The sequence below is a fragment of the Gossypium hirsutum genome, chromosome D11 (genome assembly GCF_007990345.1).
Source record: "Gossypium hirsutum isolate 1008001.06 chromosome D11, Gossypium_hirsutum_v2.1, whole genome shotgun sequence".
NCBI lineage: Eukaryota > Viridiplantae > Streptophyta > Magnoliopsida > Malvales > Malvaceae > Gossypium > Gossypium hirsutum.
Window position 1 is genome coordinate 53,512,261 of NC_053447.1, and position 20,719 is coordinate 53,532,979.

Below are 20,719 nucleotides of genomic sequence, written 5' to 3' on the forward strand. Positions count from 1 at the left end.
CTAAGACACAGTATAACCGAAAGAAATAAAGAAACTCGTTATAATCTCCTAAGAAATCAATTGGGAATCTTCAATCTTGACAGAAATCTACTTCAGATTCAGCTTTAATGGTGTTTTTCGAGTTGTTTTCTTAAATGTTATATTACGGCTCACTCATATCTTCTTATTTTTGTCATATATACGTCTTAGAATGCCCGAAAAACCTAAAAAACGTGATTTCCCACAGTTTAGGGTGCAAATTCGCGAAATTGACATGGCCTACCACATGATCGTGTGACCCACACGGTCATGTGGCTAGGACATGTGGAATGGGTCAGCCCATGTGACTTCTGTAGCTTACTCCGATTTTCACTCCTTTTTCTCCCAAATGTTCTTCTAAGTACAAAAACATGAATTTAAAGGATTAGGAGCATAAAATTCACCATTAACATTAAATAATCATCCAAAATTGCATTAAGAATGATATTAAAACATGCTACTTTTAGCACTTATCAAGCATGGTGCATATTTCATAACTTCATTCGTAGGTAGAATTGGGTAATCCATATTGTGAAAAGCAAATGGAAGAAGGAAATGATGAGTACATGTTAAAATGTTAAAGAGGAATAACCCAACAAATATGGAATGTTTGAGAAATTAGATAAAATTACATATGATGTTTATTTTTATTGTTATTTTTATTATTAACCGTATTATTGACTACTTTCTTGGATAATATATTACTTATGATCATTTGATTTTAATTTGTGTTAGTCGTTTAGAAATTTCTTTTATTGTATTGATACTTTTTATAATAATTATTTTTTTAATTATGTAATTATATAATTATAATTTGTACTACCAAACATACATAATAAATTATAATGTAATTACACTATATGTCAAATACGTTTAGGGAAATACAATTCTTTTTTTAAAATTACAATAAAATTTAACTACCATCCTAATAATTACACTTTTATCCAATTACTTTATACCTTGCTAAATTTTCTTAAGAAATTTTATCCAAACTTTTGAAATAATTTATCAATGTTAGTAGAATTGTGAAACAATTAATTTCAATTTTCAAAATGTGCTCTTACAATATAATAGAATTATATTCTGTAGTTAATCTTAAGTTATATAAAAATATATTTTTTGAAATACAAATTAAATATTTATAATTTAGTAATAAAAAAATGTTAAATTTTCATAATCAATTTTCAATTTCTGGGAAAAAAAAAGTCAATTTCAATATCCCAATCATAATACTCTTTATCATAAAATAGAATAATTAATAGTTATATGAATTCGTTAATTATTTATTTAACTTTTTGAAAGGAAAAATGTAAACAAACCCACATCAAACATTTGTAATATAACCGTCAAGCAAGGTTCCATGATCTCCCATACAAATCAAACATTGACCAAAGCCCAACAGCAAGCTCACGGTGCAAAATATTCATTGAGTTTTGCTCCTTTCAATCCTAGTCAGAGTTCCCATCATCGTTAATGGCGGCCACATCCGTTTGCTGATTATCACTTACTAGGTTTGAGGTTGCGGAGAAAGTAGCAGAGTCCCGTAACCCATGCGATACGGCTTGATCTGCAAAGAAGGTTTCGAGTAGCTGCAGAGGTGACAGTTTAGTAGTGGAACCAGTAGTAGAACTGGTGGTCGGGGAGGGTAGCTTAGTTCCAGACTCATGTTGTGGCTTCGTATTTGCAGATGGGGCTTTCGGTGTTTTCTTCCGGCCTGTTTTCTGCTTCTCCTTTCGTGCAGCAACATTTGCATCCGCGTTCTGCTTTTCCAGGTGCCTAATGTAGTTTTCCAGTTTTTTCCGCGGGAATAGTTTTTCGAGCTTGTGATCAGCAATGCATCCGATGACTTTTCCCACCGCACCTTTTTTTTTATCTCTAATTTGACGCTGTGAGACCATTCAAATAAAAACACGGACACAGTATGATAGCTCATTAGCCAGCAAATCTTTGAGCACGCATGAATATAAAGAAATAAGGAAAACTTACTGGTTTCCAATGTGATTTTTGGGCCTCTTGATGCACACTCTGCATCAAATATTCCAAGTGAGCTTTCAGAATCTGTGCAGGTGGGAACTTGTCAACAAGATCTAATGCACATATGTATCCAATAGCCTCGAGCCGTAGGTTTTTCTTTACAAGTGTTTCGATCAAAACTGTCAAATTTAAAGCAGATTTTGCAGGTGGCATTAGACTACCGTCAGGTTTTATGCTCATAAAAAGTCACCACCGAACTTCATAGGTTAGTTTTCCAATTCATAGATATCATAATATTTCCAAGCAAATGACCAAATGAAATGACAAAGAGACAACAAGATTGGTAGTTATCAGAAACTCACTACATAATATATTTTCTTATACGGTATATTTTCTTGACGCCTTCTAAGGAGTTCTATCAAATTTGAATGCTCTTTACCAGAACATAATATATTTTCTCAATTTGTTCTTACCTTCAGCTCAATTATTTGACCTTCATATATTTCAATCTGACATTGAATGCATGAAAGAAACCAAAATCTAGATGATTCTGAAAAATAACAAGCTAATATTTTACCAATAAGGACCCCCTTTGATTCCTTTCATGTGCCAATCAAGTACAGGATGCAACCAAAGAACTCCACTAGCATCTTAGATTCAATAGAAATAACCCATTCTAGGGGACATTCCTGCACTACGCCTCATCATCAGAAGCTGTCGTTATAAATTAGCAATATGTGAGAGCTAAGCAGAGAGGACAAGGATAACTTCATCTAACAGCTAAAAGAATCAACTAAAACAAGGGCAAGGATAAACTAGAAAAAGTAGACTAACCATGGATCTTATCTGTCAAACCAAGAGCCAGGCACAAAGCAGGAGACTGATGATACTCGCTTGCTATTACCAAAAGACCAAAAAGCTCATCCGCTTCGTAAGCAAAGATCAAAGAGTAGGTGACTATCAGCTGCAAGAAACCATAGGCCACCACACCTTTCAGTGCTCTTTCTTTCCAATCGAAAGCCAGCTTCAAAACTTCTTCGTTTACATGGGGATCAATCTGGAATGGAAATGTCCTTAACTGCTCCAACAAAAGAATGCAACTTTTTCTCACATGGCATAAGTTTCCAGAATTAGACCCATTCCACTTCTTTTCGTGAGTATTCGATGACTCTGGTATATTAAAGGTTGATATTGCATCCAAAACAAGTCTAGCAGGATCAGGGGCCAATTGAAGAGCGTCAGAAATTTCACAGCGCATAAAATTGTGATCTTCCACATGCTTGCATAGAAACAATATTAAACCCATTGCATCCATACTGGTGCTATAAGATTGTAGGTCAACCCCATAACTAGTAGATGAACAAGTGGTATAATGCTTAAACTTTGCTTCAGAAGGAACAAAGGCATCTGAATGAAAATTGTCTGATTGACATTGGTCAATCATTACTTGAGCATGATGGATACTGCTTTCTGTATGGTTCGAGAATCAACTAATTAGCATATATCGAACTCGTAAGTGAAAATTTAGAGTAAAAGAATAGAAAACCAAAAAAGATACTTGCTAAACTCTAAGCGTGTGCAAGACCTTTCATGCTATCAAAATTATTTAATTATAAAATAATAAAAGGATCTAAACCAAGAATTATGATCTTGTTTGGTAAAAAAAGAATTAAAAGCAAAAATAGCCACAAAAAAAAAAACAAAAGATTTTACCAGGGGCAGCCTTGTCGACTGCTCTAGTTGAAGTGAAATGCTCCAAGCTCCAGGGATCACCGATTTCACACCCATATTGCCAATTAAATGAGCTTGTGTCTCCACAAAAAGCAGCAGAGACCGACAAACTACAAGGCACAGATTGATCAGCAATCGGGCGAATTGGTTGCTCAAGCGGTGATGGTTTTAAGTGAAGATTGCCACCAGCACCAGCAAAAAGGCTTGGTGCAGCCTCAGCTGACATATTGATGCAGGGCCGATTAAGTTCACCGTCCTGCTGCATTTTAGCTTTGGTTAAAGGGACTGGCAAATCCTTTTTCTTCTCTGCTTTCTGCTTTTCTCTTTGTGCTGTATCATTCCCCAGTTCTTTCTGCCTTTCCAGATGCAGGATATAGTTTTCAAGATCCTGAGGAGGGTATAGAGATTCAAGCTTGTGATCTGCAATGCATCTAATGACTCTTCTCATAATCGCAATTTCTTGGTCTATGGTCTCATTCTGCCAGCATGTTGAGTTAAAAGTCATAAAGATATAATGTAGGACACCAGCTTAACCATTGAGAATACAGAGACACAATAAGTGCAAAGGTTACCAGTTTCATATTTGATTTTTTGCCCTTCCGGTATTTTCTCATCTTCGAATACTTCAAGTGGGCATTCAGAAGGAGTGCAGGAGGGAACTTGTCAGCAAGATCGAAAGCACAAATATATGTAATAGCCTCAAGCCGTAGATTCTTATTTATAAGGGTCTCGATAAGGACTGTCAAATGTAACCGAATAGTGCAGTTCTAATCAGAATGCCATTAAAGAGACTAGAAAACTATTACTGAAAGAAAAAGCACAGTGTCGACTTACTAATAGCTTTATAGTTTATAAATAGGAAAAATTTCCAATGCAAAAGAATGAGAAAGATGACAACTAGACAACAGCATGTAATACTTATCGAAAATTGACTTTTGTGGAGCTTGGTTCTAATCCCGGTGATGCTTTAGGTTTCTATAATAGCTTCTTCAGTTTCAAATTTTAAAATGAACAGCGAAAATAAAACAGAGGTCTGAAGAACTATGAACAACTAAATATATAAACATACTGATCTGCCAATCCCATTTATTGACCATTCAGAATCATACTGCAACCAGTCAACCACTGTAGCATGAAAGCAGTAAAGATATTATGTTTCCAAGAATTGAAATTAGTCAAAAGATGTAAAATAGCTGTACACATCTTACGTCCATGTTCTAGTCAATGCACAATGCATCAACTCAAGGCATCAATATAAGCTCTGCAGATAAGAAAACAACAACCTAAAGAAAACAGCTAAAAGAAGTAACAATATCAAGAAGCTACTTAGTATATATAGCATCTAGAACAATATCCTAAGAAAGATCAGGATAGAAAGTAAACTCACTCGATGCCTTATCAGCCAAACCAAGAGCCAGACACAGATCAGGAGACTGTCTATACTCACTTCCAGTTACCAAAAGAAAAAGGAGTTCATCAACGTTATAAGAAGACTTCAACCGGTACGTGATTATAAACTGCAAGAAACCATATGCCATCACACCTTGTGGGTACTTCTCATCCATTCTTCCTTTCCACTCAACCGCTAGCTTAAGAGCTTCTTCATTCACATGGGGTTCGATCTGGACTGAACATGTCACTAACTGCTCCAACAAAAGAATACAACTCTTTCTTGCATTGGATAAGGCTATTCCCTTAAACCCATCCCCTGACTTTGAACGATAAAAAAATGATGATGCATCCAATACTAATTTTGCAGGTTCCAGGGCCAATAGAAGTGCATTGGAAATTTCGCCTCGCATTAGATTATGATCTTCCACACGCTCAGACAGAAATAGCGTTAAACCTCTTGCGTTCATATTGATACTAAGAAACTTTAGCTCAGGCCAAGACCTAGTAGATGAAGAATCAATATGCTGCTCAAACTTTGGTTCAGAAGGAATGGAGCTATCCAGTTGAAAATTGTCTGCTTCAGATTGCTCAATCTTCACTTGAGAATGATAGATATCTCTCACTGAATTGTTAGAATATCAACTTGTGAGCATAATAACACACTAGTAACAGAATGTAGAATCACAAGAATGAAAAACAACAATCCATAAATTTCACAAACTATAAGGACATGTGTACCTTTCCATTTATTTAAAAACATGTACAAATTACAATCACTGATTGATTAAATCAAGAACAAGGATGAAGAACTATTAAACCTAAAATGAAAATCCTGATTGTTTAACAAAATCTAAGTAGTAAAAGAAACAAATTTGCCAATGAACAGGCAAAAAGGTCATAAAATTTAAAGTGTGTAAAATGAAAATGTTTTCTGTAGGGATTTCACCAACAAAACCAATGATACAACTCTGCATGGGAGCAATGAAAAGACACTTACCAAAGGTTTGGTCAACGAAACCAAGGATAGGACTCAATATAGGAGCCTGTTTATGCAGAGAAACACTCTTAAACAGACTCTCAATTTCTTTGATATTAAATTCACTAGTCAATCCATAAGCACCCACAAGCATCAGAAAGACCAAAATCTCTTTATCATAAATGCCATTATCTTTTATATTTCCTTTCCATTGTTGCGCTACTCCCACAGCTTTTTTCCTCAATTTCTGACTAATCACTGGCCTCAATCTCATCAACTGCTCCAACAGAATTACACAACTGTTCTTGACCACCCCTCTTTGAACTCCTATATTTGCCCTCTCTGAGATTCCAGCTTTAACTACATTCAAAACCAATTTTGCTGGCTTCCCTGACGTTTTCAGTGCATTGTAAACATCATTACCAATCCTGTCATCATTCTCATGCTCAGTTAAAAACATCAACAATCTATCAGCATCTGTACTTGCAATAAATCTTAAATCAGCAGAAGATGGAGAAGAAGAATTGATCTTTGTATCATCTATTGCCTCAGACATCACATTTGAAACCTCACCCAATTGCTCCATCTTTACTTGGGAATGGAGGATGCAGCTATCTGAACAGACAAAATCACAAAAAATTGGGAGCACAGAAAAAGAAGGTAAATGGAAGTTTTACCACCAAAAGGAACAATATGATTAACGTATCTCAATTGACTCAGGAAACCCCATGATCATTAAATGTTTTTCTTTTTCTTTTGGAGACATAAGAATATCAACTAGGCAAGTTGCTGATCGAACATAATTTTACATGACATGACAAAGTAAAGAGAGATTACCAGGGGCAGCCTTCTCAAAAAGTCCAAGACTATGACCCAACAAGGAAGCTTGCTTATGCTGTGCAACCCTCTTAAAAAGACTCCTAATTTCGTTGGATTTAAATTGACCAAGCAATCCAAAAGCACCCACAAGCATCAAAAACAATAAAATCTCCATATCATCCTCGCCCTGCATCCCCTTCTTTATCTTCCATGCTTTTGCCGCAAAAATTGCTTGTTTTTGAACTCCTTTTTTAATCCCGGGCCTAGCTCTCATCAAGGCCTCCAACAAAACCAGACAACTTCTTCTTTCCACATTTGTCTCAACCCCAACATTTCTTTGCTCCATGAAAACCCTTTTAACAGCCTGCCAAACCAATTTTCCAGGATTATTAGACATTTTAAGTACATTATAAACCTCATCGGCAAGCTTTCCGTGTTCATTTTCATGCGCATTCAAGAACATCAACAACCTTTCCCCATCATCACTGACAATAAACTTCAAACCCAGTAAAGAAGAACCTTCTCCGATCAACACCTCGTCAAGTTTAAACTTTGAACGCTTACCCAATTCATTTTCTCTCAATTCAAGATCTTTGAGTCTATTCCCTATCTCAATTTCTTTGTACCGAAGCACATCGAAACGTGTTCGGATTCCACTTTGGATTGAGCTGGAAAGTTCCTGCATCTTTCGGCATTGAAGAGCAAGTAAAGAGACTGAAGAAGAACCACCCTCACACTGGAGCTTTTCGAGGGTGTTTACTAGGCCTTTCCATTGGGATTCTAACAGGATCAAATCAGCTGAGATATCATCAATATCATTCATTTGTTTTTCCCCTTGAAAACAGAGATGATTCCCAGAAAAGGAAAAAGGGTAAAGAAAATACCCAGGAAACTGAAAGGTCGTCCAAACAGTGAAAGCTAAACTTAAAAACAGATGGCAGCGAAAGCAAGTTGACTACTTTTTCATTTGGGTCTTTGTTTATAGTTTTCTATTATGTGGAGACCAGTTTCCACTAGGTCTTATCATCATTACCATGCAAGATTAAACACTGGTCAATTTGATCCCATTTTAGTTTTTCTCGTACGGAGCTGTAAACAATTGGGCAAATGTTTTCCATTCGATGCGTTATAAAAATAGGGTAAACTACAAAATTAGTTACTTTTGTTTGTCTTATATTATATTTTAATCACTTATGTTTGAAATGTTACGTTTTAGTCACTTACGTTATCATTTTGTTACGAAGTGGTCACTCTATCTTTAAGCTTCGTTACCTACCTAATGGCGGTCCTACGTGGTAGTCCAAATGGGTTTTAAATGCCAACTTGGATGTCCTATGTGGCAATCCAAATTGAATTTATTTAATTAAAAACCTATTTTTATTCCAACAACTGGACATCTAAGTTGGCATTTAAAACCCATTTGGACTGCCACGTAAGATTACCGTTAGGAAGGTAATGGAGTTCAATAGTAGAGTGACCACTTCATAACAAAACGATAACGCAAGTGACTAGAACGTAACATTTCAAACATAAGTGACTAAAATATAATCTGAGGCAAACAAAAGTGACTATTTTTGTAGTTTACCCATAAAAATATTATTTTATGGTTGGAAGGCCGCGCGTAACTGTTCATCAATGAAATTTTGACCAGACATGGTTTCACAGTTGAAACAATTAGGTTTTTTACAAAAATAATATAAAAAAATAAAAAATTACCAAAATGTTATAACTTTTTTTTATTTACCAAAATATATATAATTTTTTTATTTACCAAAATATATCAAAAAAACAAAAAAAACCTGCAAAAAAAATCTGACCGATGTGACGGCACCTTGGTCACGCCAATGGCATTGGTGGCACCAAAGGTGCCAAAACCATTGGCGGCACCAATGGTGCCAATGCCATTGGCGGCACCAATGGTGCCATACTGATTGGCGGCACTATTCGTATTATAAAACCAAGATCTATCCAGCTGAAGGGAGAAAAATCAAAAGAAAAAAAAAAGAGTTGCTAGGGAAAAGAAGAGAAAAAGAGAGAAAAAGAAGGTATTTTTTAAAAATAATTGATTATATTGTTGTTATTATTTTGTATATTTTGTAATATTTTTTGTTTTAGTTTAGTTATTAAGATTAATAAAACTCAAAATAATAGTATTAGTTAGTATTATTATTATTATTATTGTTGTTGTTGTTGTTGTTGTTGTTGTTGTTGTTGTTGTTGTTGTTAGTATTAAGATGTTATTAATATATTAAGATGTAACTTAATAATATTATTGTTATCAAAAAACTAGTATTATTATTATGGTTACTTATTATTTTTATTTACCAAAATAAACTAGTTAGTAAAAAACTAGTATTATTATAGTTAGTTAGTTAGTTATTATTTTTAGTAAAATTAATAATTTTAGTGTGTATTATTTTGAGTATAAAATTATTAATATTATTAGTGTGTTAGTTATAAGGATTAGTGGTTAAACGGTTTTCATGTACAAAATTGCATATTGAAACATTAAATTTTTTTTAAGTAATTTAGTTACCGTTCGAGAATTTTTATGAGATTTTAATTTTTTTTGACAGATTAAATATTGAATATGGATGCTAAGTTTCTTGTATGCGTTTATTTCAATGGAGTCATCTTGACAACAAGTGTTGGATGTGTATTTGAATGTCGGCAACAAATAGCAATGAGATTTAATAGAAATGTATCGTTCGATGAAATGAAGGCAATGATTAATGCAAAAATTCATAGACGTTGTGGGAGAAGGATATCAAAAATTTTCTACAAGTTTCCAGTTTCGACAAATCCGGTCAAATTCGTCGAAATGGAACTTGTAGACGACGAAGACATGGAGACAATGGTTGATCTCTACTGTGGGAATAGGAGTGAGAAGAATGCACCGATTCACTTATTTGCTGAGTTAGTCGGTATGGAGCAAAATGAAGATGTTAATGCATCGGATGAAGAAGATGAGGCTGAAGAACCGTGGATGGTGGCTCCAATATCATACGTTGATAGTGAATCAACTATGGGTGGGATCGATATCGACCTGAATATTACACCCGATGTTGACATGGTTGGTGCTGGCGAAGAAGAAGGTGGTGGCGATCATTGGGATGAAGAGGTCGATAGTGACGGTGATCCCAATGTGGACGATGTACCTGATGATATTGACGATGAAGATGTCAACAACGATGAAGGCATTAACGCTTCTTCGGTCAGGGAGTAGATGCGGCGTATTGTGATACACAATAATCCTGGGCCACATATGTCGCTCATAAACCCCGACGCAACGTATGTAGCTGAGTTTCCGGAGTACCCTGAAATAGTTCATTCTCACGGGCTGGCCGTAACATCTGATGATGATGAGTTATTCATAGGCCAGAGATTCAGGTGTAAAAAAGAGTGCGTATATGCCATTAAACGGTACAGCATGAAGATATCGGTGGATTATAAAGTCTCCGTGTCTACTCCGACAATATATGTTGGGGAGTGTTGGAAGGCAGCGGAAGGGTGCAATTGGCGGGTACGAGCTGCATTCATTAGAAGTTCTCAGATGTGGGAGATACAAAAATTTGTTGGTTCTCATACATGCACATCAACATGTATAACAGAAGATCATGGAAAACTTGATTCGAAAACTATTTGTACGTGTATCATGCCAATGGTGAAGGACATGCTGACCATTAAAGTTTCGGTATTCATTGCGAAAATGCAAGCACGATTCCAGTATCGAGTCTCATATCGAAAGGCATGGATAGCTAAACAGATGGCGATGGAGCAACTGTAAGGGGATTACGATTCGTTGTATAACGAGCTTCAAGGTTGGATAGCTGCTATGCGGGAGTATGTACCGGGGACTATGATTAAGTTGTAGACAAGTCCATATTACGGCCCGGATGACCAGTTACAGCCGGCAAAAAAGATTTTCCATTGGATGTTCTGGACGTTCAATCCATGTGTGCCGGCATTTCCCCACTGCAAGCCACTTGTGCAAGTGGATGGGACATGGCTGTATGGGAAACATACACAGATACTACTTATTGCAGTTGCTCAAGACGGTAACAGAAACGTGCTCCCGATAGCATTTGCTATCGTAGATAAAGAGAACATAGAGTCTTGGGAATTCTTCCTCACAAACCTGCGGAGGTATGTTATTAGGAACGATAACATTTGCATCATCTCCGATAGAGGGAAGGGTTTAATTGTAGCTATTAGGCGTTCCGGTGTGCCGTGGAGATCCGTTTAGTGCATTCGTCGCATTGCGTCTAACTTCCATAAAGATGATAAGAATGCAGACTAAAAGAGACAAGTCGTGGCAATGGGTAAATGATAACCTTATCTTTTCAGTATAAGTTATAATGTTTGATGTTATCGACTTACTAGAACTTATTTTTCGTTAATACGCATGCAGCGTACGAGTTAGAGCCACATATTTTCTGGCAAAGAATGATCCGACTTGAGAGTGACATGGAGGGGCAGACAAACACATCTTTTCGATAATGGTTGCGTACAATGGAGCCGTGGCAATGGGCTCAAACTTTTGATGGGGGCTTTCGTTATGGCCACATGACCACAAACTTAGTCGAGGGGATCAACGCTGTCTTGTTGAAAACACGTCATCTTCCGATTGCATCGGTATTTTCTTCTACTTTCTACAGGTTGGCTACTTTGATGCCAAGAATGTGTCAGCAGCAAGTTGACCAGATTCAGGCGGGACATGTGTTTGTCGAACATATGAGGGATGCAATGGTCGTAAACCGTCGGTTGGCGAGGTCAATGAACATGGAAATATATTCACGACAACTGGAAACGTTTCGAGTTACTGAGAACATCAGTCGTCAACCTAGGTCCTACGGAGTTGATCTCCAGAACAGACGGTGCGAGTGCAGGAAGTTCGAAACACTTCATTATCCCTGTGCGCATGTCGTGTCAGCGTGTGCTAAAGTCAACCTTGATGCTGAACAATATATCGATGATGTGTACACGCTGGAGCGCACATTGCGTGTCTGGGAGAATGAGTTCCCCGTCCTGCCGGACCTATCTACGTGGGAGGTGCCACCGATCACTTTCGAGCTTCTCCCAGACAGAGGGCTACGGAGGAATCCAATGGGTCATCCGCAGTCAAGCAGAATCCGTAATGAGATGAACATTAGGGAGAAATCTGACGGAAAGCGTTGTGGAATATGCAGGTTAAGTGGTCATAACCGGAATAAATGCCCTAACCGAAACTTTCATGTTGGACAGTCGTCGGGATCGGGTCGAAATTGAGCTAATGCTGTAAAATTTTTATGTATATTGTTATAAAAGATAATTGTATCCAAATTGCATCCAAATTGTATACAGATTAAGTTATAATTGTATCCAAATTGTTTCTAGATTAAGTTATAAAATACTATGTGAGCGTTGTGGCATTATTAAGATTATATCGAAAATAGAGGCATTCATAATTCGATTGAGCTTTAATATAATGAAAAAATAGAATAATTGATATTTATACATAAAATTCAGAAGTAAGCAATAACTAAAATACAAATATTAAATTTATACAAAAAGTGCATTAAACCCCTACAATTGATGGTTCGATGGTGTTGTCCGGGGGTATACCTACGCGGAGGTCGACGCTCACGACCTGGGCGACGACTAACATCCTCATCATCCGCAGGTGGGGGCGTGAAAAACATAGAGGAAAGGTCCTGTGGCTCGTTCGCCGCCGCCGAACTTGAACCATCATGAGTCCCATAATGCTGCGGATACGTGTCGGACAGGCCGACCATGCCGTACTACGACCGGAGGGATCCAAACAATTCAAACTCATAGGCATATTCGCCCTCTGCGAAGCTCGGATAATATTCACCACCCACCAAATCCGGACGATATCCATGTGAATCCACATTTGACTGTGATTGTCCGGGATCTGGCTGGAGGTCCTGCTCGGGCTCTGCCAGTTGCGGAGAATAATATGCCATCGAATCTGGATCCATCGGGCTCACTGTGTCCAATCCCCTAACTTGCTGAATGTACGGGGGGATTACAGTCGATTGCGCTCCAAGTAAATACGGCTTCCCGCAACTATGGTACCATTGTGTATACTCCAATGATGGTTACAGGTCGGTAGCCATAACCATCTAAGGAATTCGGCGCAATCGATCGTTCCACAGTGCGACAAATTTGCGGTGCTTAATTCTATAGTCCAATTGAACTCTTCCTCTCTTTGTCAAGCCGTGATCATCCCCCAACTGGCACGGCGGATCCAGGATAGGTTGAATGCAGCCAAACTGCCGAAGCACCCGATCGCCGTGATACCACTCGACGACGTTGAAATTTATAATTGGTGTGTTAGTACACCATATGTGGGAATCAACGAGTGCGGACGAGAGTACAACATTTGTAATTTTCGGCCTCCGGTATGGCATCCATATAAACTGCATGAGTAATAACATTGTAACGAGTTAGACCGATAACATGTGAGTAAGTTATAGAAATAGAATAGATGTCATGAATATTAGAATAGCAGCTTACCCCTTTCCGGGCATGCTGTTCAATCCTCAGTCGGTATATCGGGACATCACTCGACAAAGCTCTCGGTACAGCGTTGCTAGAACGGCGGAACCCCAGCTATACGACCTAGCAGTGGACAAATCAGCTAGCAGGGGCAAGTACGACAAATGCACACTGTCGCCGTTTGCATCAGGCATGAGTACTGCCCCTATCATATGCATGATGTGCGCTCGAGCAGCGGACATCAACTCACCTTCAATGGCGGTCGCTGATAATTGTCTAATTTTAGCTTTTAGCCATGTAAATTTTATGCCGGAAAAATATTTATCACCGTCCTCTGGTGACTCTCCCAGGAGTTGATAGCAAACTGCAGCCAGATCAGTGAATGAAGATACTCCCGTTACGGGACTCCCGTCAATTGGGAGCCCAAGCTGACTGCAACATCCTCCAAGGTCACCGTGCACTCCCCGCACAGAAATGGAAAGTATGGGTCTCCGGACGTCACCGCTCCACTAGCGCTGATAATAAATCAAAGCACAAGTCGGAGGATCGGATCAATGCTACTGACCCAGATCCAGCTAGCTCCAGGTACGGCATCAATCGTGCATCCGGAGCTATCTTTAAAACACTCACACAGCCCCTTAATACTCGGAACGAGTCCTGATAGTGTTAAATTACAGAAAAAATATTACGATAACATAATTTATTTGTATATACTGCGTATATCCTTTTTAAATAAATAGAATTCCTGATTAATAAATAATAAATCGTACTGCGTTATTAGCCGCATCAGATATGTGTCTAATATCGCTTCGAATCAATCGAGCCATTGCGATGCGATGCCTGCAAGTTGAAAAAAAAGTTAGTAAAAAAATATTACTTCGGCCATTTATTCGTATTTTTTTCTCCGTATTTTATTCCTTTAAAAATTTTCATAATTTCTAATTTTATAATTTTACATTATTTCAGTGCATAATGTTTGAAATTTATTAATCTAGTGTGTTATTTAAATTAATTTGGTGTAAAAAAAAACCCTTACCCCTGCCCTTTGCTCGTATTATTTTCTCGATTTTTATTACTTTAAATAAAAATATATTATTCTCGTATTTTATTGTTTTAAATTATTTCAGTACATTTTCTTTGAAATATTTTGTATTAATTATTTCTGAATTTTAAAAAAGTTAGTAATACACTCTTACTTCTGTCATTTATTCGTATTTTTTTCTCCGCATTTTATTACTTTAAAAAATATTATAAACTTAGTCTTTTATAATTTTACATTATTTCAGTGCATAATGTTTGAAATTTATTAATTTAGTGTGTTAAGGGGGAATAAAAGAAAATAATAAATAATGAGGGATTAAAAGGTAATTAGCCACATATTAGTGCCGCCTTTTTATTCCCCTCCATCACCCTTTTTTTTTCCTCTATTATTTTGGTAAATAAAAAAAAGTTTATAATATTTTGGTATTTTTTTTTATTTTTTTGTAATATTTTGATAAAAAAACCCGAAATAAACCGTTTCCCCTGCCCTTTGGTCGTATTATTATTTTCCCGATTTTTACTACTTTCAATAAAACTATATTATTTCCGTATTTTATTATTTTATATTATTTCAGTACATTTTGTTTCAATTATTTGTATAAATTATTTCTGAATTTTTTAAAAAAATTTACTAATACACTCTTACTTCGGCCATTTGTTCGTATTTTTTTATCCGCATTTTATTATTTTAAAAAATATCGTAAAATATATATGCTAAATAAAATAATAAAATAACTATAATGTACATAACATAAATTTTAAACACACAAATATTACAAAAATAAATAAATTTATAAAAAAATTACTTTCTTTTTTCTTTTTTTTCCTTCCTTCCCTCTTTTTCTTCTTTTTTTTCTCTTCTCCTTTCCTTTTCTTTCCTTCTTTCCTTCTTTTTTCTTCTCCTTTCCTTTTCTTCTTCTTTCTTTCTTTTTTTCTCTTCTCCTTTCCTTTTCTTTCCTTCTTTTTCTTTCTTTCCTCTCCTTTCTTTCTTTCTTTCCCTCTCCTTCTGCCCCCCACCACCGACCCCCCTATTATCAACTGGTGCCGCCAATGGTATTGGCACCATTGGTGCCGCCAATGCCATTGGCGTGACCAGTGTGCCGTCACATCGGTCAGATTTTTTTTTTGCAGGTTTTTTTGATATATTTTAGTAAATAAAAAAAAATTATATATATTTTGGTAAATAAAAAAAATTATAACATTTTGGTAATTTTTATTTTTTATATTATTTTTGTAAAAAACCTGAAACAATTCGTTCGCGTAGTTTGGTTGTTTGACATTTGAAAATAATCCTTTTTAATGTTTCATTTTTATTTGTTTCAATACAATGAGCCCTCCGCAGCTCTAAATTTTCACAGAATAATCAGAACACCTTCTCTGTTGTACTCTCATTTATGGTAGAGAAAGGAACAAACAAACTAATTATGAATCTTGCACAACAAAATCCTATGCTCCCCTAAGAACATGATCAAAGATTTTTTTTGGCCAAAGTCATGTCCATTCAGGAAACATATTTTTTTTATGGAAAAAAAAGGGTAAATTCTCAAATGATCATCTAACTTTTCAGTCGCTTTCATTTTAATCGTCCAAAATTAAAAATTTTCATTTTGATCATCACCGTTAGGATAATTTTTCACTTTAATCGCCTATTCATCAAATCATCAATGTAACACGCCGCCTCGTTTCCACATCTATTTCTTTTCCACGTTTATAGCCCAAGTAATTTTAAAAGAAATATTGCAAACCCTTTTATTTTACTTTCTTTACCTTAAGGTGAAACCCTAGAATTGAGAGTTACTTTCTCATCTTTTTTATGGTTTGTCTCAGCCTGGGGAGAAAAGGGGTAGAGAATTGAAGTTCAACAGTAGTAGTGGATTAACCTACTGAAATCCCACTATGCTATTGTGGATTGTATGTTTGTGTTGGTGTTATGCTTTTGGGTAATGAAATGAAGGGGAAAATCTGGGAAATTATGTGGGAATGTTGAGGTTATGAACTTTGTTAGCTGATTTTTGTGGGGAAAATCTGAGAATTTTTCTGGGATTGGTAAATATTGGTACTTTTGGGTAATGAAATGAAAGGGAATAAACTGAGAATTTCCCAAGTTGTAAAATTTAAAATTATAATGGCAATAGAATTCTCGTGTTCTGCATGTTGCTTCTTCTTATCTAATTTGCAAAGTTTCCAATTGTTATGTGAGTTGGTTTGTTGAGGAAGAACTAGAACCGGAAAAAGAAGTAAGTGTTTATGATCATTTAACCCAATGTGTTGAAGAAGAATAATAATAGAAAGAAATGAGATAAATGACATGAATAAAGGGTTGCAAATTACCTAGATTATTGACGTGGAAAAAAATACATGTGGCAATGAGGTGCTATGGTACATCAGACGTCGTTAATGACTTAATAGTCAGGTGACTAAAGTAGAAGATTATTCTAACAGCGGTGACCAAAATAAAAGTGCGTAAAAAATTAGGTGATCGTCTGAATAATTTACCTTTAAAAAAATATACCTTACGCCAAAATATATGTACCAAGGGATACATTTTTTTTATGTATAATCACTCTGTGCATATACAAAAACTCAAATTATGCTATTTCCATTATTTTCTTTTACTATTTTATGACTTGTTGTATCCTAAAGGCAAAATAAAGCTTTAAGGAAAGTAAATCACACCTCAAGTATCATTTCTTATTTCACTTTATTTTGTTTCTTGCACAACAAGCTTTCTATCACTACCATCCAGTGTTGTTTCATCAATTTGCATATTTGTCACACCAAAGTTAATCCACAAGATTTGAACTACAACTCAATATAACCGAGGTCTCTTTCAAGCTATCACAAACTAATACATTTTTGACCTCTCCCATCCCAACTCAGCGGTGACCAAAATGAAAGTGCGTAAAAAATTAGGTGATCATCTGAGTAATTTACCTTTGAAAAAATATACCTTATGCCAAAATATATGTACCAAAGGATACGTTTTTTTTTATGTATAATCATTCAGTGCCTATAAAAAAACTCAAATTATGCTATTTTCATTGTCGAAACCATTTTTATTTTGAAAAACGGGGTCGACTTTTAAAATGAAAATGGAGTCATCGTGAATCTTTTTTCGAGGTGTGATCGGGTCACCTTGAGATTAATCATTTTAATAAAACATTTTAATTTATTAAAATAATGATTTTGGTCTACAAAATTCAAGAAAACGGGCTCGGCAGTCGGTTACACACGAGGAAGGATTAGCACCCTCATAACGCCCAAAAATTGGTACCTAATTGATTAATTAATGTCCTAATGTTGAAAATTTGAAAAGATTTTAAAATACGATCCTCTTTAAAAACCTAAATAAATCGAATTTGAAGTTAAGACCTCCTTGTCTCGAAGTAATAAAATGTCACACCCAGTAAGTTAAGATACGACATTTTAACCCTCGAAACTAAGCTTGTCTCATGCATTAAAGTTTAAAAAGGATATTCGGTTATTTGGATCAAAAAAATCGAAACCTAGTAAGTTAGGGCATGATTTTCTCAAAGCTCTAAAGTACCGAATATTGCCTTATTTTTAAAAGTTTTCTTTTTTAAAATTGGGCAAAATTGACGCAATATTAAAACGATGTGTAAAAACTTTGATAAAAAAGGCAATATGAAAATACAAATAAACAATTTATAAAATACATAATGGCAATTATTTAAATACTAGCATCAATAATTAAAGACCAATGAATTTAAAAAAAAAGAGTATGAAATAAAAAAAATATAAGGCAAAATAAAATGTAAACAAATTTAAAAATAATGAATTTGAAAATGAATAACAAGGGAAAAAGAAATTTGAAATCAACAATATACAAATCAATAAATAAATTATATATAAAAAAAGTAGGTAATATATGTTTGGAATAAATAATATAAAAAAATAAAAATAGGTAATATAAAGTAATAATATATAAATGAGTTTAAAAATAAATATTGTGTAATAAGAAATTTAGAACAAGTTATACAAAACATCTTAAAAATAAATGGTATATAAAATAGATAGTATAAAAAAATGTGCAATTGACAATATATGGAAAAAAATTTTAAAGCAAATAATCAAACAATTTAAAATGGATGATTTATAACACGAGTTTTTAAAAAATAAACAACATATGTGACATAATATTAAAAACAAATAAAGTATATAAATAATGGAAGAAAATAAAAGAATGATAAGAATGGTTAAATGAATGAAAAATATGTAAATAAGAAAGTTGATGGATAAATAAACGAATAAAAGTAAAAGAATAATTAATGATTAAACAATTAAATGGATAAATAAAAAAGGTTAAAAAAACGCTTAAGTCAGCCTAACACTCACAATATGAAGATTCAATGAAATTCCTCCACCAAAATCCAACTCAAATGAAAGCAATTTAAAAAGAAACGAAGATGAACGAAGAACAAAATAAGAACAAGCCACAGAAAATAAGAACGCAAGAGAGGGAGAAATTTGAGTGAATGCTCTTAAGAATTATTATTACTCCAAACTCCAGTGTTTTACAATGAAGGGGGAGACCTCTATTTATAGTTGAGTCTCTCCAAATCCAACTATACAGATCAATTACATCAACGGCTAAGATTAAAGGGTATCTACAAATTAAATCTCTAAGATTACAAAATCATATCTTCTAAGATTGCATATCATATCTAAGATTGCATATCCTTGAAGATTATGTTTCAATATGGGTCAAGCTTGTAGATGGACCTTCAACCTTTTCAAGTAATGGGTCATTCCGATCGAGCCAAATGATATAATTTTAGACTAGACTTGGACTTTGTTTTATTATTTTGGGTTTTTTTTTGTGAGACCGAGCTAAATTGGCCTATTATATTCATTACTTTTCTTTTACTATTTTATGACTTGTTGTATCCTAAAGGCAAAATAAAGCTTTATGGAAAGTAAATCACACCTCAAGTATCATTTCTTATTTCACTTTATCTTGTTTCTTGCACCACAAGTTTTCTATCACTACCATCCAGTGTTGTGTCACCACTTTGCATATTTGTCACACCAAAGCAAATCCACAAGATTTAAACTACAGCTCAATATAACCGAGGTCTCTTTCAAGCTATCACAAACTAATACATTTTCGACCTCCCCCCATTAACTGTAAGCCTGAAAAAAGGCCTCAAAGCTCCACATCAAGGACATTACACTACCCAAGGCTTCTGCAATATCTTAACATCCATTTGCCTCTAGAATTACGTACAATAGCTCCTGTTGAAGCAAGACCAGCCCATGTCTTTAAAGCACCATGCCACCATCTATATTGAACTTGATCCAATCCACAGGAAGTGGAGCCCAATGCCCATCTCTCAGAATATTTTTAGATAGCGGGGTTCTCTAGTCAGGCATTTTAACATTCTCGGTCTAACACCAGCTATGTTACATTCCTTACCATGGAATATCATCAAATTCCTCTACTTCTATAATCACCATATCATGATGCCAAATAAAGTCACCCAACTAACATCCACGAAGTCCAGAGAAAAAGAGTTCTGTGGATTAGTAGTAATCCAAGGAATTAAATCGAACAAGAACAAAGAATGAAGTATACGGGTTGGAAGAAACGAAACCAAACCTCCTTAATAAGACAGCAAACACGAAGCACATGGAATGTATTCTCTAGACCATGGCCACAAGCTGACCACAAACTGTCATAGGTAAGCCCTTTCCTCATTTGTTTACTATTAGTAAGCAAACGTTCTTTGAGTGTGAGCCATAGTTACATAGGGCTGAGCATAAATCGGTTTTAACAGGAAAAATTGACACAATCAATTTTTTCGATTTCAGTTTAATCAGTTTTTGTGATCTGTTCGGTTTGAGATTCGATTTTGTTGATTTGATAGGTCAGTTTTTGATTTTTTATTTTCTGAATCCAACCGATTGAAAAACCTAATTTATATTATATTATTTTTAAATCTTTTGAAGTATATTTATTTGTTTATGATATATAATAAATATAATACCCATTGAACCTAGCCTAATTAAACCCAAACCATTACTCACTAAATTTTAAACCTATTAATCTAAGGGTAAATTACACCAACAGTCACTAAATTTTGGGGTAGCTGACAAAACAGTCACATAGGTTTCATTTCAGTCACTTAACTTTGGAAAAGTGACAAAACTGTCTTTTTTGTTATTTTCTGTCACAGACGTCACGAAAAAGTGACATGGCAGATGACAGCGTGCTTGGTGTCAAAAAACCTTCCAACTGGCTAGTTA

At 35.2% G+C, this 20,719-nt stretch overlaps 1 protein-coding gene across 2 annotated transcripts; it reads right to left on the reverse strand.

Annotated features, from left to right (window-relative positions):
- Nucleotides 1–1,234: 1,234 nt before the first annotated feature.
- LOC107961858 (uncharacterized) lies at nt 1,235–7,943 on the reverse strand. Of its 2 annotated transcripts, none has more exons than XM_016898020.2 (8): nt 6,929–7,943; nt 6,113–6,706; nt 5,111–5,737; nt 4,296–4,462; nt 3,706–4,201; nt 2,827–3,462; nt 2,005–2,171; nt 1,235–1,904 (listed from the first exon to the last, which is right to left on the reverse strand). In XM_016898020.2, exons 1-8 carry the CDS (start codon nt 7,731–7,733, stop codon nt 1,467–1,469), a joined length of 3,930 nt encoding a protein of 1,309 aa, XP_016753509.2. In that variant the 5' UTR covers nt 7,734–7,943; the 3' UTR covers nt 1,235–1,466. The 2 variants fall into 2 exon arrangements, 1 of the variants encoding a protein (XP_016753509.2); XR_001701455.2 differs by lacking the exon at nt 1,235–1,904 and adding an exon at nt 2,570–2,706 and having other exon boundaries at nt 6,929–7,876.
- Nucleotides 7,944–20,719: the final 12,776 nt, after the last annotated feature.

What these genes read in the sequence shown, in the direction of transcription:
- LOC107961858 (XM_016898020.2), bottom strand. Translation starts at nt 7,733, where the DNA reads ATGAATGATATTGATGATATCTCAGCTGATTTGATCCTGTTAGAATCC. An exon ending in TTTTGAGAAGGCTGCCCCTG is followed by an intron (nt 6,707 to 6,928) that starts GTAATCTCTCTT and finishes TTGTCTGTTCAG; the next exon opens with ATAGCTGCATCCTCCATTCC. An exon ending in TTTGACAGATAAGATCCATG is followed by an intron (nt 2,172 to 2,826) that starts GTTAGTCTACTT and finishes TAAATTTGACAG; the next exon opens with TTTTGATCGAAACACTTGTA.